Genomic DNA, 17,926 nt, shown 5'->3' with positions numbered 1-17,926 from the left:
TAATTTTATCTTTAGTAATTCGAGTTTTTGTTTGTTGTGTTGTTTGTGCATTTTTTGCTAATTGCTGTTTTAATGTTTGAAATTTAAATCGTACAAATTGCTTGGGGGTGCCTGACTTGCAGTAGTGATTCAAGGGGGGTCCTCAGGAGTCAAAAGGTTGGGAACCACAGGACTAAGAGAACTACTCACCCAAGAAAGGGCAAGGAAATCTTGGTTGCTCTGTTTAATTTTGTCTCGCCTACTGTTCGTGAACGCTCTTTAGAAACTCGTGGTTCAACTCTGTAATTCCCCGAGAAAGTAGATTAATTGCTGTTGGATTCAAATTGCGCAGAAAGATCAGGTCGAAAAAATGGTGGCTCCATTTCACAAAATACCGGGACGTTGCCGGCAGTTACTTCTATTTAGTTTTTTTATTTCGTAAGAGCACGCGGAGCGTAAAACGAATTAGTAGCTCTGGGAAGATAAGAAAACTACAGACAGAACAGCATACTATAGACACTGAAAACAGACAATGTTTGCTGAACAGTTCAAAATATTCTGTCGTTGACATGCCACCGAAAAGATACGTCATCCGGGCGTCCATAATTTAAATTCTTCAATATATCAGGGAGATACGTAGAAAACTCAAATTCAAACTTCTCATCTAATCGAAATGGGTATTTTTCTAAATGGTCGATGGTCGCAGATAGAAATACTCTAGTATATAATATTTACTATAGCAAAAAAAGGGGCCTACCGTTGCAAAACGTTTACTAAGAAAAATTACGAATAAAATCAAATTTATGAGTAAAATTCCTAAATATATATACCTATTCCTGGCAGCAAATAAGAGCCAAAATAATTGTAACATGGTGGCAGGGCACGTCCTGGCGCTGCCACCCTTCGAGCTTTGCAGCTGACGCTTCAGATCCTGTCGAACTGTCAGTAAATCCGGAGAAGGCGGCTCGTGACTTCCTGTTTTTGGAGGGGTGGGCGTGGCCGAAACTGCACTGCAGAGCTGGAGCGGGAGGTGACAGGGTTTTTAATCCCCTCTGTATGTTAAATTGAGCTAGGTGGAGGAGAGGGGAACGTTACCATGGACAAGCTTCGCCGGGTGTTGAGCGGCCACGAGGATGAGGAGCAGGGGCTGACCGCACAGGTAGAGATCCAAACGGTGCACGCGGGTTGGGGCGTTGAGGGACATTTGGGCAGCGAGAGAGGGGTTTACAGATCCAGGACAGTTAAATACTTTGGCTTTCATTATTTCAGACTCCTAACTTTTCACACTTGGCCCATTTCTGCACACTTAATTGTAGAAGCCAAGATAGCAATGACAGTCTTATGTTTCATTAACTTCTGTTAAGTTCTTCACACCCCTGTGCTGCTGCTACTTGACAAACTTGCACAGTTGCTTGCATCGCATTTTATGTGAATGATAGAAGGACACATTATCTTATCAGAAGAACTAATTTCATCGATCTTGGGTTTATTATAACTAAACAGTTTGAGCCTATTTTTACTATGTTTGATGACATATGGATTTCATTTTTGGTTTCAGACAGTGGTGCTTGGATTTTGCTTTGTTAGTTTGAAGTCAGGACTTACCTTTGCAGCCTTGCTGATTGGGAATGAGTCTGATGTTCTGGTAGGAAGGATTACTTCTTTGTCAGCCTTGTGTTGTAAGGTTGTCATGTCCCCTTATGTAAACAGGAAATAGGCATTCATTGCCCTTGATTAGGTTACAAAATCCATTATTGGGTCGTAGTGGGCCCTACACACCATCTGCCCATAGTGTCACTGTACCTATTGTACCGCGTTAGTTACCACCTCGGTCAGCCCTAATGGCTCATATACATACACGTAATAGAGTTTGACACCCATGACTCATAATTATTTTGTTAAAATGCTTACTTTTGCCTCAAACCCCAGAAATCACACATCACTTTGAGTCTGAACACTGGTATTTGTTTTAGGATTATTACACAAAAAAAAAACCACACACTGTACACTGATCAACCTTAGCATAGGAAACAGGATAGAGAACGGGCAGTGACAGAAGAGAAAGAGTTCCAGTGAGTGAAAAAAGAAGTCAACATTGGGGTGCTGGTGTGTTGCCAGTGGACCTGAAGCAACCAGGTGCTTCAAACTACACCAGCTTGGTGTTTGTAGCCAGGAGCTGGTTGAAGTAATACGTGGATTGTTTGTGTTGTGTTTTGTGTTTTTTGTTTTTGTTTTTGTTTGAAGAAGTCGAATATTACTGTTCTCGAACCTCTGCCTTGTTTTATGTCCTTAACACTCTTGCAAACCACCTACCCTGTCCATGTTCTTACAGGCAATCACCCACACATTCCTCTCTCCAAGAGGGGAAGTGAACACAACAGAGCTGAAACTTTAAGGATTCCAGATTTCCTGAAAACAGAATATATCATTTTGGTTCAAATATCCTGTTCTCGGCACTTGACTACGCCTGTAAAAGCTAAGATTTCTTAGTTGTGGGAACTTCTTGTATATTTGGGGCACATTTATCTGTGATTCATATGTTGTAGCATTGTACACACTCACCGGTGCCCCAGCAACCCACCTTCACTTGTCATCGTAATGGGCTTTAATACTTATACTGATATTGATATGATATCTTTCCTGTATTTTCTAAGTCCTGTTTTATTTGAAAATTAGCTATGTCTTTCATTACATCTGGGCGCAGGGCACACAGTGACTTGAAAACTGCAGTCTCAATCTCGCCCTGAGATTGCTTTCTGGAGTTATGGTCAGAATATTTGCATATAATTCCTGAAGTTGTAGGGAGATCTTTATATTTCAGTTATAGAAGGATTCTGTGTAGCTCCGTAACGCACACGCTGGTGCAGTTCTGACAGCTCTGATTTGTGAAGATTCCTCTGTGCTGGAAACCTCGCGGAGAGTATATCATGTGATAGCCTTTGAACTTATTCTGAGAAGGCCTTCACACGCTTCAGTATGTTGTTTATATTTAAAATGTTCTGTTCTACAATGCTTCAGTACCAGTGGTTAGCATGTTTGTCACTTTTTTCAGTCTGGCCCTCACTGATGGCCACCTCTGTTTTTGTGTATGTTCCACAAACACAGGTAGGCTTCCTATATTAAGACAATCTTGCATCCTCCCAAGATCCTTTGCTCCAGCTTCCTTGCGCCCTTATGTACTTTCTTGTGCCTGGTTGCATCAGCTTCCATACTTGGTGAATCTTCCACTCTTAATTTTGTGGCCAACTTGATAGATGCCAACGATGGATCAAATTCTGCTGCATCAGGTTTTATAGTAGAACTTGTGTTGGCAGATAAAATGGCGGAAATACGTTTTAGTAGCTTGTGGATCTAGAGCCTAGGCTGCTTCAGACATCGATGCATTGGATTCTCAGTCTTTCTCTTCTTGTTTCCACTCGTAGTCTTCTTCTATTAGTTTGTAAATCACATACTTTCTGACATTCCATGTTCCCACTCTGTCTCTCTGGTCTCTTGCTGGTGCAAAATTTTGTACAGAACTCATCCAGTTGGTGGTCCGATGTTAGGGCTCCTCACTTATTGCCCCGTCGCTCCCTTTTGCCTCTTAGTATAGTTTATGTCAGCATTAGTCTTCTCTTTACCCTTGTACTAGGCACTTGATTCTTGTAATTTTTTTGGAGTCCATTGGCTTGGATTGGTTTGTGCCCTCTAGTTGATCGTCCCACTTGAAAGGAAGTGTCCTACCAGAGTCATTATAAGCGTGGTTCTGTACCAGGGCAATGGTGAGATTGGTACCATCGTTTACATCATAGATGCCCCTCACCATGTTTCCTTGCACTTGGATATCAGTAGGTGAAACCACTTTGGAACATCTCCTAATTCTTGCAAGAAAAGCCAAATCACATTCAGCTGGTAAAGTATATTCTTTAACAGTTTACCACTTATTTTTCAATTTATTTTTGCAACCTGCACAGCCATTTCATGGAGAATTGTTATTTGCAGTTCTAGTTTCGACGACGAAGCTCAGTGCCTCAGCTGTTGCATTCGGTGCCTGCACATTGTCTTCATCGTTGCTAAAATTGGTTGCTCCCTTTCTGGGTGGGCAGTTCCCTTGTCATATTCTTGACGTTTCTCAGTCCTCGCTATATGTTCAGTCTGCAGAGGTCCAGGTTGGAGACCAGACTCAAGAAAAGTAAGGCCTTCATTAGTGGGGTACTATATGTCGTTGATCGCATTACCTGGTGGGTCATCTTTCTTGGACTTCATTGTGAAGAAACTGCTTATTTTCTTTCCAGGATCACTGTATTCATTGGAATTGTAGTGCCTCCTTCAGTAGCATGCCACATGGTGTAAGAATGATCAAGGGCAGATTGCGCGTCTCCTCGTGTATGTCCACAAGCAGGCAGTCACATAATCTATTTACTGTTCAGGCCTTCACTTCTTTGCTTTTGAGGCGATCTACTTCTTTCCCTTTTCTACATCTGCGGCTTTTTCTATCAGCCACACCTTTGGGGGCATGATGCAGTTAGGCTTTCATTTTTAGAGTAGTCGTCTCGTGTTTTTTGTTGTGGTGCTGGCCGAATTCTTTGTTTTCCTTGCTTTTGCCAGGTTAAGGGCTAATGTCCTTCTTTCCCGCATCAGTAGATCTTGTGCTGTAACTTTCTTTACTTGTTGTATTACGGTATTAGTGAGTTTTTACACCAATGCAGATTTAGAGGAAAAATGGTTGGTACATAGTACGTTAGTATTGTTTTTGGGATCTAATACACCGTTAGGCAGCAGTTGGCATTGAACAGCGACTGAAGCACCTACAGTGTTGGTAGGGAGTTGGGAGCTAGTTGACTAATAAAGGGACTAGAGGGACTTTCACACTGTTGGTACCTGGATCTCTGGTTCCTTTTATCTGTGCCTCTAATGATTCTTGTCTTTCTTGAATTTCTGCCCCCCTCTGGCTGCCTTAAAAATGTCAAGCATTTTCCCACCTCAAGTCCTCATTTTTACAGGATTTTCACCTGTTCTTTTTTTGGTCTTTTTCCAGTCACCAGTTTTTAACAACGCAATTTGAAGTGGCAAAAGATGTGCTTGGTCCCTTGCAGTATACGACTATAGGGTATACAATGCTCGAGTTCCATCTCAAAAAGGACATCAGATTACCCACTCTTCTGAAAATTGGTCTGTACAGATCAGCTGTTAAATTTGGACTTGTAATGGTGAGTTAGTGAAAAGTCATTCTGGTTGTGGCGCTTTGATTATTATTATTTTTTCCTAGCTCGATTTGTAAATGTCCACCCCCTTTTCGTCTCAGTGGTGCAGGATCTTATTTCAGATTCACAATACCTCCCTCAGTCACAGGTACTGGTGTGTTGTTTCTTCATTTGAAAAAATATTAGTACTATTCTTTCTATTATATCTCCACCTGCACTTTCACGCAGTCGTTTACTGTGTTTTTGATAATTTGCAGAAAAACGCCCTAGACATGGATGACACTATACAGAACGATTTAAATACATCACTAGAGGAGAATCAGAAGCTGTAAAAGGACGTTTTGTACCAGAAGCTAGGTAAATGTGCTTAGCTTAAAAAATGAGTAGCACAATCAAGATCTGTAATAGTATTGAAAGACTCCTCTGAGATACTATAACACAAGTCTGAGAATAAAGCTAGAACACTTGCTTTTAATGTTTTTAACTTTAACTTTTAATTATTTTCCATTTAAAATCACAGTGTGCCTTTAGTGCTGTAAATGATCAGTGTGCATAGACTGAACTGTTAAACTTTCGTATTTGTCAACTCAACAACAGAATTAGTGACAAATAGGTACTTTACAGAATTCTGCGATATTTGTAGATTTCCGTATTACGCGTATGCCAGTGTGTATATATAATACTTGGTACTTTTTTTGCCCATGGAAACAAAGTGACAATGTTCCAACCCCAGTCTTTGTTATTGCTATGCACCTGGGTGAAACAGCATGCCAAGAGTCTGCAGATGTTGTCTGTAAATCATTGGTGATAGTGTTTTCTCTTCTCTAAACCTAGAAGGAAGCAAAACTTTTTGTATTCTTGATTTTTAAACTCGTGGGTGGGAGTAATTACTTAAGTTCCCCTTACCTTTATTTTCAGAGAGAGAGTTTTTAGGTAGGATTACTTGAGGCAGTGTTAAAAAGTGTGTTATAGCCTACTCAATGTACAAGAAGTTCAGTTTTTAGTTTTAGACTGAATACCACATGAGACACACAGCTTAGTTTTTAATGTATGGCTTTGTGTTTTCATGTCGTGTTCCATCAACTTCGGGACTACTTTTGTGATGTATCTTTGTGTGTGTGTGTGTGTGTGTGTGTGTGTATATATATATATATATATATATATATATATACATATATATGTGTGTGTATATATAAAAAAAGGAATAGAGAGCTCTGGGTAAATTTGTCATTTTACAGCTCGGCAAGGTTAACACTTTGTCAAACCTATGCTTAAAGACTTTGCTGTACAAATGGCAAAAGACTTTGTCACTATCTAGCTCGGCGTGGATAGCACTGTGCTGATCCTATGCTTAAAAACGTTGCTAGATAAACAGACATTTGAGGTGAGCAAATCTAGAGTGTCGCTGGTGTTGCAGGGTGCTCCTTACTAGAGCTGCTCCCCACGTAAACTTGGGAACTACCCAGAGTTCTCTATTCTTTTTTGCATAATTTATGCGTCACTCTAACCCTGAAAGGTATTTCTTTTGATATATAATATTGTTAATTTACAGAGCACTGAACAAGCAGAGAATTCAGATTGGCTATACAGTGAGAGCAAGTAACAGACTAGTGAGTTGCTTTGTTTAGCGTGGCACTCTTCTGTGGGTTGTTCCATGATTTTGCATATGCATTAAAGTTGTGTAACAGTTCGTGTGTGAGACGTCCATAAATAGCAAGGTTCATATTGACTGACACTTGACCCACTTAGACAGCCTCAGAAACCATTTATTGAGTGTTTTGACAAATAACATGGTTAATGGTTCCAAACAAACCCTATCAATGGTTTATATCATGTGAAACACCTTATGGGAATGAGTCCATGCTAGGGTGGCCAGAAGGAAGGTGACTCCTTTGGGCCTTTTACTAAAATCCACTCTCCTTAAATCTGATGCAAGCTTTCCAAGTGTGTTATTACTGACCCATTTGCATATTTGGCTTCGTATGTAGCAGCCCGCTGGCAGTTGTACCCATGTTAAAGTTTCAGGTAGGGGATAGTGGACAAAACATGATCCACATGTGGGAACATGCTGAGAATGGTATATGCATACTTTGATAACAAACATATATGGCAGTTGCTTCATAAGAATGAATGGCACATTTCCCCAAAAAATAATGTAAGTCATCATTGTAAAATAGTAACTGAGTGTGAACTAAGAAAGCTAACATTTTAGAGATAGGAGAGAGATAGTGTAACTAAGTAAATGGGGTCAGATCAACCATCAACCCATTTATGGTAAATTTGGCAAGATTTCCCCATAGAGATCCTGTGAATAAGTCCCATTTCCTCATATAACAATCTTGGAGAACGTGGCACCTTATCGTCTAGATGTTTTTCATTATTACAAACATGAAAGTATGTTAGAATGAAATTTTGTGTTTGATTTCGTATCTAACTGTAATCATATGTTGTATTTTCGATTCAGTGTAGCTTCAACTAGCATTCCATTCTGAAGAAGCAATATAACGCTGGGGCAGTTGGACATCTAAAATTATCATCTTGATACTAAATGCATATAATAAATAAGGAATGGCATTTTGTTTAGGTATGGTTGCCACCTTTCCTGGTCCAAAATGTGTAGCCCACTTGTCCAATCTTTAGAATAGTTAGAAAAAAACATCTGCTTAGCCATAAAGTATAGTTAATGTAAGATTAGGTATGGGAAAAAAATAAAGTCACTGCTTAAAACTTAGACTGAATCTGTGCAGTAGCTGGAGGCTCATTTTACCTCTTCTACGAAATATACAGAAAATGACACCCCTTCTCAGCACCCTGCCCCCAATTTGAGAGATAGTGCATGGCACACCTTCCTATTATGTTTTGAGGAATTATTCTTATTGATCTAATGTATGAGCACCTGTGGCACACCATGGATACTTAAGGGAAGAGCATTAAGCTCCCTTTTTTCATCATCTGTGGATTATGTAGGTTCACCTATGAGGTTCCATATTGGTGGTAACATTGAAAGGATCTTGCGTGTCACTCCTGGAATGATTTCACCTCTTATTCTATTTCTAAATGTGCTGCAGGGCTCTTTCAGGTGCTAATTATCCATTTGCAGTGTATTGGTGGGAATATGGTAAAGATCAGGAACTCCGTTATGGTCTGTTTAATGAGGTCAACCTCCGAATTATGGTTTACTGTCTATATTTGCACTGCCAAAAGTGGCAAGAGTAATAACAAGCAAGAGGAGACACCCTATAATCTCTACATGAATCATGAGTATCGCAAAGGGAGGCAACAGTGGTTCACTGTGGTATCATTTAGATCTATGTCGGTGTGACTGGTCGGAGGCACAGCATATTGTGGATTAAAGTATCATCCCAATGAGTAAATGCACTCACTAAATCCATGATCCAGAAGGAGGCAATACATATGCAACAAATAAAACACGTTTAATCCTCATCGGTTATTGAACATACTGATCAATTGAATTGAATATGTCAGACTTGGGCTTTTGTACAACCGTCTTCATATTTCACTTTTGTATCTTCCAGTTTACTGAATACTAGTGCATGTATTCCAGTATCAGGAAGAAATCTGCTCAAAATGACAAATTTAGTCCTGTCTCTATAGGAGACATTTCTTCTTTCTTCCCACTCTACCAGGGCAAGCTGGCCTGCCATTCTACATTTCCCCAGTTTTTGGTTTTTATGTGGGTCCATCAGGAACCTTCCCTTGTTCATTTTAAGACCAGCACTCTCTCGGAGTTTCCCAAACCAGCTGGCCGTCCTTAGCCCCTGTCTATTTCAGAATGCTCTCAGTTAATTTCCCTGCCGCCCTTTCCCTTGAGACCTCTGCACTTATAGATGGCAAAGTACTCCTTTACATCATTTTTGTTCTGATGATGATCATCACGTATTAATACGCAGATGTCGACTTTAAAAATAACTAGGCTTGTGAAACTTTGTGTAGAACATATTTCTTAGACGTCTTTATAAGTCAGCTATTGTCTAACATCCACATGATTTCTTGTTTTTTCTTATATATGTTGCCACATGTTTTCTCACATCACCCTGAGAACATGTTTTCAAATGCAACGTCTGCCTGCTTTTTTACATTTAATAACCAATGCTGATTAAGTGCAGTTTGTATTTGTTGTATATTTGATCGCTGTATGTATTTATAGATTTAGGAATGATACATTAATCTCAAACTTTTGTGGCTCTGGCTGTTCACGGTGATGCTTATTCAAATAATGACAGTGAATCAATGTTGCCCTACTCTTTATAGCTTGCTAGAGAAAGCTGTTGATTTGAGGGTGACCCCATGTTACCAACTTTAAACAAGCATTTGCAATGCAATGGGTCTCACGTTTACTCGAGTTAAAACTATTAGCGTTGTAAATACACAACTGGACTTCTTGCCAAATAAACAGAAAAGTAAAACAGTTTCACATAAGCGAGCCGACGGCTGTCATCAGCGTGAAGCAAACACACAAAAGGAAACAGAACTTCGCTCTGAGTGAAACGTATTGGCAAAAGTGCAGTTATCCATGTAACTGGCAAAAGTGCAATTATCAATATAACCAGCAAAAGTGCAAATATCCATATAACAGGGTCGATGTCATGCAAAGTGCTCTACTACTGCCCAGGGAGATCCCGTTGCCTAAGAAATAAAGAGAAAAATTAGTGCAGAAACCATACGGAAAAGATGGAGCCTTATATGTTTTCAGTAGTTAGCCGGTGCGCTTGAGGCTGGCTAAACACCGAAAAAGGAATGACATATGCCTTTCACTAATTAAATCAATCTAATTATAAAAGGGAAGCCCAGGAACCAACCAAACTGAAGGGCTTGACATGGGCATGGTTAAAACCCACAGAGAGATTACACCAGGGACAAGTCGCTTTGCGCTCGACCCTAAAAAGTACATAAAGTGTAGAGGGAGAGAGAGAGAGAGCAGGCATTGGGTCAATCCACTCAATTACTTGGCTTTCATGGGGTTTTTATGTTTTGCCATTGCTTTGTTGTGCCGATCAAGGCCATTTAATTTAATGTATTTGTTTTCATTGATGATACTGCTCAAATAACCCCCTTGTATGACTACAAAAGCAACATGATGCGTTTGATACATTTACTTCATTGCCTTTATAACCGTTCATTGCCTTAATAACCGATGGTTGCAGATTTTTGATTTTTACGTTTCACTTACTAGATAGAGTAAGCTGTCTGTTGGCAAAAAGACCTCTTGTCAGCTTCCAGTGTCCTTAAAACATGCCCATTGGTTGGCTTGGCTTTATTGTCACTCTTAGTTGCTTGCTTTTTATTTGTCAGCTTCTGTGGGCTTTACCTCCTCCTTTTGCTTTTGTCCGTCGTCTAGCACATGGATGATTTACTTGTGTCCTACGACTGCTCACTATTTAAGTACTACTTTTTCTTTCTGCTAGGGTCCTCCACAACAGTGCATGTATTTTCCAGCTGTCTCGTGTACTGCTCTTCCCCCACCTCTTCTGCTGTGCTCAGTTGGTCTCTCTTGTCCCTGTGCTTCTCCCTCTTCCCCTTCATGTTCTGAGTACCTTCATGTGCTTCTCCCTCCTCAGTGCTTTTTCACTTGTTTGCTCCCCATCAACAGATATACCTTAATCTCTATACCCTGTGTGCTTCTCTTTCCCCCTTGCTCCACATTCCGCTCTCTGTCCTGTGTTGCTTTCCTTGCCCTCTGTATTGCTTCTGACCCTCACCCTCTGTATTGCTTTTGCCATGTCTTTCTTCTCCTCCTATTACTTCCTTCCCCACCTGTGCTTTCCATGTTGCCTCCCCCTGGATTGTCTCCCTTCTTGTTGCTTCCCCCACCCAGGTCTCAAGATAGAAAAAACACATCTTTGTGCTACTGTTTGCATGTTTTTTATTTACTGATCTAACTCTGATTGGTAAAGAATAATAAAAAAGCACTTGTGTCACTTGGTATCATGCAACTACACCCTTTAGGGGGACGGATGCGGCATAGCTCTGTTTTCTGTTTTTTTTTTCAGTGATTAGCCATGCTGCACAGCATCACTAAAATCCACTGGCAAAGAAACACATTTTGCTTGTCTTCATGATAGGCCAAGGCTAGTCTTTATCACCCCTGCAGGTTCATCTGTTTTCCTTTGCTGTGCTGATAACTTGTTTAATTTACTGGTTTTGTTTTGTTCACAAACTAAAAACATTTACAAACATAAGCTTTTCTGAGAGCTGCAGGGAAAATACTGGCCCATTGTTAAATGTCTCTTCTGTGCAGTATTTTGCTTCTTTTGAAAATATTTCTCGATTGGCGTTTACAAACTACATCAGTAGATCATAGATATGGCAAGTAAAGTATCAACACTGCAGTTCACACTCAAGGCATCAATAAAACAGTACCAAATGGCAAAGAGAAAGTATAACATTATGCATGTCAATGTGTTGATCCAATGCAATAACAAATTGAATAAAGCCGGTGCAATGCACTCATTAGAAGTGTTGCCAATACTATACATATCGTGAACAAACAGCAAGTAGTTACAAATAGTTGGCTAGGGATGTGAGGGTGGCATCTGAGGCACATTCATATAATCACAATATTATTATCAATATACATGGTATGGACAGCATAGTGGAGGAGAACAGGGAGCGTAAGGGACCCAGAGTACCTCATCTTGAGATCGTCGGCGAGGTGTGGAATGGGGAAACACCAGTCTATCCATAACTCTCAGCAAAACTACACCCAAGCAGCGGTGGCTTGTACCTTTTTTAAAGTGGTGGGGCGAGTGAAGTTCTCCACCACTTCATCAAAAAGAAAAAAAGAAAACACACCCCCCTCCCTCCAAAACCCTAAAGTAAACCACCCCTCTGTCCTGAAGCCCAAATAACACTAACTATAACACAAACATTACACTTACATGCCCTACACACTTACATGCACTACAAACATGCATTACACATTTAAAAAAAAAAAAAAAACACTTACGGGTCCTCCTCCGTGTGTTTCTGCTCTCCGATAGAGGAAGAGATCCTCTACCCAGTCCAGATGCTGTTCTCATGCTGTTAACCAGCATGGAAGAATCACCTGGATTGGATGGAACACCCTGGCTGGATGCTTCTTCAGGCTTTGAAGGTCTGTGTCCGATCTCCACCAAGCTGTCTTAGACAGCTGAGTGGAGAGCTTCAAAGTGCGCATGACAGTTTGGCCAGTGCAAAGCAGCCTACCAAAGTGACATGCACACTTTGGAGCATCCCTGTCAGGAACTGCTCCAGTCCTCTGCTGCCGGCACCAGATAACACACCCAGCATGTTTCTGGGCTGGTGTGTGCTGCGGGGGGAAAAGTAAAATGGCAATTAAATATTTTCATTGCCATTCTATTTTTGTCCTGCGCAGCTCGCAGCAGGCGGGGGACGACGCTCCAAACCGCCTCTTCACCCAAGGCCAGGAACCATCCAATATTAACGAGCAAGGCAAACTAGTGGGCGGGTGTGGGTCTAACTTATCAAACAATTTGAGAACGTATGTATCCCAAAGTGTGGTAGAACTCCCAGCCCCTGAAGCCGTCGGTCATGAGATATAGCATCTTCCTCAGCGACTGCCCATTTATGAACTACTTGGAGCCAGCAAGCAGTAGTACGGGGGCTAAGCTGCTTTCTAAGACATTGCAGTTGAGCGCTTAAACAGAGCTAAGGCCAGCGCAACAAGTGTTGTGTAATGTTTGGTGCGTATTGTCCGTTTAATAACTCCTATCAGGTACAGTAGAGGATCATGGGGCATTTGCATTATTTGCACCCATATTTGTGCAAAAACAACAAGGTGATGGACAGAATGCTTGAATTAATTTCAGCCACCGGCAATAGCTCGGGCCAATCCCAGTCCATTGTGTTTTTTTGCTCACCATGCTAGCTCAGTTTGGACTCAGCTATAGACAGATGAGCCTTGACCCTGCTCCTTACGGGGACAGTCCAGGCAACACTGCCAGGCTGTGTCCTCCCTGAACTGGAACACAAGCAACCTAGGACCGGTTTTGTTCTAGTTAGGACTCTTCAGCTAGGTATAGCTTGGTTCCAGTGGCACAGTGAGCCTGGGTCCCACATGTGGGCATGCCCGACACACTTAAGGCGGCAAATGCAAAAACAACAAGATGATGAATGGAATGCTTGAATTAACCTTAGCCACAGGCAACTGCACAGGGCGCATCCCAAACCATGGTTTTTTTTTTTTTTTCATCTTGCCACTTCAGTTTGGATCCAAACTTATGCAAATCAGTCTTGACCCTGCTTCTTATGGGAACAGTTCAGCCCCAACTGCCAGGCCAGGTCCTCCCTGAACCTGAACACAAGGAACCTTGGACTGGTTTTGCCCTAGTTATGGCTCCTCAGCCAGGTATGGCACTCCGTCCAAAACATCAACGTTCCTCAATTCTGCCTGAACTGACCTACTTTCTCCTATTATGTTGCCCACTCGCCACGGCATGGGCAACTGCACCACTGCAAAATAAAGCTTAGGGTCCAGCACCCCAAACACCTGCCTAGCAGTGGTCGTTGAAGCACATTGATCGACGGCCATTTCTGCATGCTTCCCCCAAACCAGGTCAGACATCAGTCCCCGCAGTTATTTGAAAAAGGATCTGATCGGCACTGCTGGAATCGCCACAAAAAAATATAGGAACCCTGGGTGAACTATCATTTTGGCTATGGATGCCTGACCCATGTGTGATAGGGGCAGGCAGCTCCAAAATCCCAAGGACTGACGCATTGATGTTAGGGCCCTACCATGATTGCCATTCAAGAGATCCCTGTCTGCGTGGTGTATATATTCATACCAAGATACTGGAATGTCTCAAAGCACTAAGGCAGCCGACCGGGCGTTCCACCTTACATAGGAGGCAGGTACAGGACTTCCCCCAGTTAATTCTAAGGCCCGTCCCATCGCCAAAGAGTTCCAACAAGTCATATAGGACTGGCAGTGTGCCCGTATATGCACTAGTACATCATACATGTAAAGGGAGACAGTGTGCCAGTCCACACCCACTGATATGCCACAATCAGGCTCCGACTCTTAATAATGCAGTAAGGGGCTCCATGGCTAGCGCAAACATTATAGGCAACAAGGAGCATCCTTGCTGGGAACCCCTCTTGATTGCAGACTGACATGATATTTGATGCCCTGTCCTCACTCTGGCTCGCGGTTCCGTGTAGATCAGCCTGATTCACCCAAAAAACCCAGGACCCATCCCTATGTCCTCCAACACTAGCATCATATAGGACCACCCAAGGTGTCAAATGCTTCCTTAAAATCCAAGGAGACCACCACAGAAAGATATATGGTCTCCTCCAAGGCACCCAAAATGTAACACAACTGGCGTGTGTTGTAGTAAGTTGCTAGCTGGGGAATAAACCCACATTGATCTGGGTGCTCCAACAAGTGGAGCAAAGGGAGCAGCCTTTTGGCAAGTACCTTGCTTACAATTTTACAATCTATGTTTAACAGTGATAGTGGACAATAAGAGCCCATATCAAGGAGGGGTCTCTGCCCGGCTTAGGTAGCACTACTATGAGGGCCTCTCTTAGGGAATCCAGCAAAACACCCCGTTGATGAACTTCCTGGAAACCTCCAGTAACTTGGGGGCAAGGGTGGCCGTAAATGTTGCATAATATTCCACAGGGAACCTGTCTGTTCCAGGAATATTATTTCGAGCCATTTGATGAATTGCCGCATGGCTCTCCTCTATTTTGAGAGGTTGCCACAGCTCCAGTAAAAGCAGAGGTGTCAGGCTAGGAAGAGTAACCTCACAGATATAGCTCTGGGGAGGTCCCAAGGTGGGGGGTACAACTTCTCTTAATACTTGACAAACCCCTCAATAATTTCTGCTTGGGTGTTTACAGTAGTAAGTGAGAACCCCTTATGAAGTGCTACTTGGGGACACAAAGAAGCTGCTTGGCAGTTGTGTCTTCATGATGCAGAGTGTCCGGCAGGGATGTAACCCTCTGCACAAGCCCTGCAGTCATAGCCTCGCTAATAGCGCAAATATAATAGGAGGTGTGCCGGCCTCTTCAAGGAGCTGTTTGCACCCAAGCAGCTCCCGAAAGCGTTGGCACTGTGTGGCAGGGACATCAGGAGGACCCGTGTCAACAACCCCGCAAAGGTCTTCGAGACTCACTGGTGCGCTCCTGCTAGTCAGGCGATAGGCACAGCCTGTCAAGTGGCCCCCGTGCAGCAGTCCCGGTTCTGGCTTTGTCAGCACAAGTGGGACAAGAAGGTGGGGTGGGCTCCGCTTTTGTCACCACAAAGTTGTTTCCTCCTGCTCCAATTTCTGGCTTGGACAGGGCCATGCAGCACAGCAGTCCCCAGCTCACCAGTAACACCCTCATGCAGTCACTCGCGGGTCTCTGCAAGGTTTGTAAGGGAGCACGCAACATCGGCCCTCCTAGCTGCTTACAGCACTGCTCTGTCTTTTGGGGGTGGGGGTAATTGGTCAAGGCAGGTTGTTTACTCACCAGTGTGCTATGTTGGAACCGTAAGCCTGCATATTCTGGTCTTCGCACACCGGGCCCACACCGCTACGCCATGGTGACTTTCTGCTCTCCAGAGCACTCGTGGCTTTCGGGACACCTCGGGCAGCAGGTATCAATGAACTTCCACAGAGCAGGATATTTATGTATGGGCCCAGATCAGAGCAGAGCCTTGCAGCAAGGCGACTGCTCTTGGCACCATCTTGGCCACACCCCTCGCTGGGCAATATTTTGCTGTTTATGAATCTTACAACTCAAACTTGATCTTAAAACTCCTTTTTATAACATTCTTCTATGAGGGCACCTCTTAGTTGTGCTAAGCTCCTGGCTTCCATAGTGCTGTAGCCAAAAAACATTGCTTCATTAGGGTATTTATTTTAACAGCTGAGTGCAAAGTGGAACTGCTGACCCATACTGCTGTATACTTCCCCTAACAAAAAGCCTGACTCATTTGCTTGTCCATAGCATGTTTGAGAAAAGCTACACTGATTGGCTTTGCAATGCTTTTTAACATGCCAAGAGTAGCATGAATAGTCTACACCATAATCACCAGTCAGGAGAATGGAAAAGTGGGATAATGCATGACAGGATAACCGGAGCAGAAAACTAAATGCAAATATAACATAAAAATGCATGAAGAGAGCTGTTTTAAGAAATGAATACCATAAGGCATGTAGGTAATGTATTGTAACAAATTAGCTGTTCTTTGGGTTAAAATGATAAGTTTATTTTCAAAAGATTGGCTTTCTTAATAACAAATATGTGACTTAGTTCAGTACACATTAAGAGGAATGCAATACATTCACTCTACCAGAATTCCATACTATTCTTATTCTTTGTTGTTGCATATGCTCTGAGTCACTTATTTCACTGGGTGAAGATTGTAGAGGCCAGTGCCAAACTCTTATTAAAGGATTATGTACATTGTTTTCTATAGTTTTCAGCAAACCCTTTATGTAAGTTTTTGTCTAAAATTGTGACTATGTTTGTGTGGTAGTTGCAGATTGTAGGATTGGGTTATTAGCTGTGTGGCCTGCACAAGTTTATACCACCAGGATACTGCCATGGGAGTGACAGTATGCTCTATAAATGATAATTTCAATTCAAGGAATAGGTACACAATTCCCCCTGCTGGGAACCAAGCGCCCCATTGTAGCTCTCTACTCTCTTAGGGTATTGAGGCAGAGCAGTCAAAGTCCTACTTGGGGAGGTGGTGTAGGCTAGTAATCACTGTTCACTGGCACACAATAATAACAATAAATGATTGTCCAGTTAGTACTTTATCTTTAGAAAAAGAAATACATTTATTAACGCACACTGGTAAATACTATGCAATAGTTTTCAAACATGTACGTTGGCAGATAGAAATTACCATTGATGAAATTGCACCTTTGACCCCCTAAAGAGGTCACACCATCTCATCAAGTGATGAGTCTACTGGCTTGGTAATGATTCCGGAGCAATAAACCACATGTTAAATTCATCATTTCATACTTAAATGCAGTTGTCAAAATATTAACCCTGGGTACATGCACCTATGAATGATGATTACAAATATCTACTGTGAGCAATAATCATTGTCAACATTATGTGAAAACAATAAAGCATTTAAAATAAGCAAAACACGTGTTCATGTACTTTTTTCATAGATTTTCCAGCCATAAAAGTGCAATTATAAAAGCAGCCCCAATGTGGCATTACATTGGAATGACATTGGATTGCAACCATAAACTTGGCCCCTCTCCTTAACGACTTTCAGGCCACAACAACTGCAACCATTAACATAACCCCTACAATGTGCAGCACTCCCAGCTGTAGAGTAGCATCTCCAGCCTGGGGAGTGCTTGAAAATAATGAGGAAATCCTAGAGCGGTCATTGATTCACTAATTCCACAAACTTAGGTTGAGTACTTAAAAAAATTAGTTGGGGGAGAGCTGCTGCACTCCTGCATGATGGGACCGTTCAAAATGCCATCATCCAGGAGTCACTAGTTGCATCTGTGGCTGAGGTCTCAGCTCTGCCCCTCACGACATCCCTGCCAGGGTCTTGCAAACCAAAGGTTCAAAGAGAGCTCCGTCCTGGGTCGGGGCTCTCTACTTTGTTCAGTGAGCTTGGTCAGGCCCAACCCTGGTACAGTGTGACAGCTGAATGATTGATGCAGATCATCGCGCCCCACCCTTTTCCTCCTCAGGAGCTGGGTGAAGTACTGTTAATTGCTCCCTTTGTGTGGATGGCCTTTGTTTAATGACCTTGCCAAAATAAACAT

The 17,926-nt window shown here is 42.3% G+C and overlaps 1 protein-coding gene across 1 annotated transcript in view; it reads left to right on the top strand.

Annotated features, from left to right (window-relative positions):
• Positions 1 to 950: 950 nt before the first annotated feature.
• The window catches only part of SFT2D1 (SFT2 domain containing 1), a 246,834-nt gene continuing 229,858 nt past the window's right edge, over positions 951 to 17,926 (top strand). The window contains exon 1 of the mRNA XM_069234485.1: positions 951 to 1,138. Coding sequence (XP_069090586.1) covers positions 1,076 to 1,138 — 63 coding nt within the window. The 5' untranslated portion in view covers positions 951 to 1,075. The remainder of the gene's footprint in view (positions 1,139 to 17,926) is intronic.

Source organism: Pleurodeles waltl, chromosome 5, assembly GCF_031143425.1.
Source record: "Pleurodeles waltl isolate 20211129_DDA chromosome 5, aPleWal1.hap1.20221129, whole genome shotgun sequence".
Lineage (NCBI taxonomy): Eukaryota > Metazoa > Chordata > Amphibia > Caudata > Salamandridae > Pleurodeles > Pleurodeles waltl.
The sequence above is the reverse complement of the archived record's forward strand: the minus strand, read 5'-3'. Positions and strand labels throughout refer to the sequence as shown.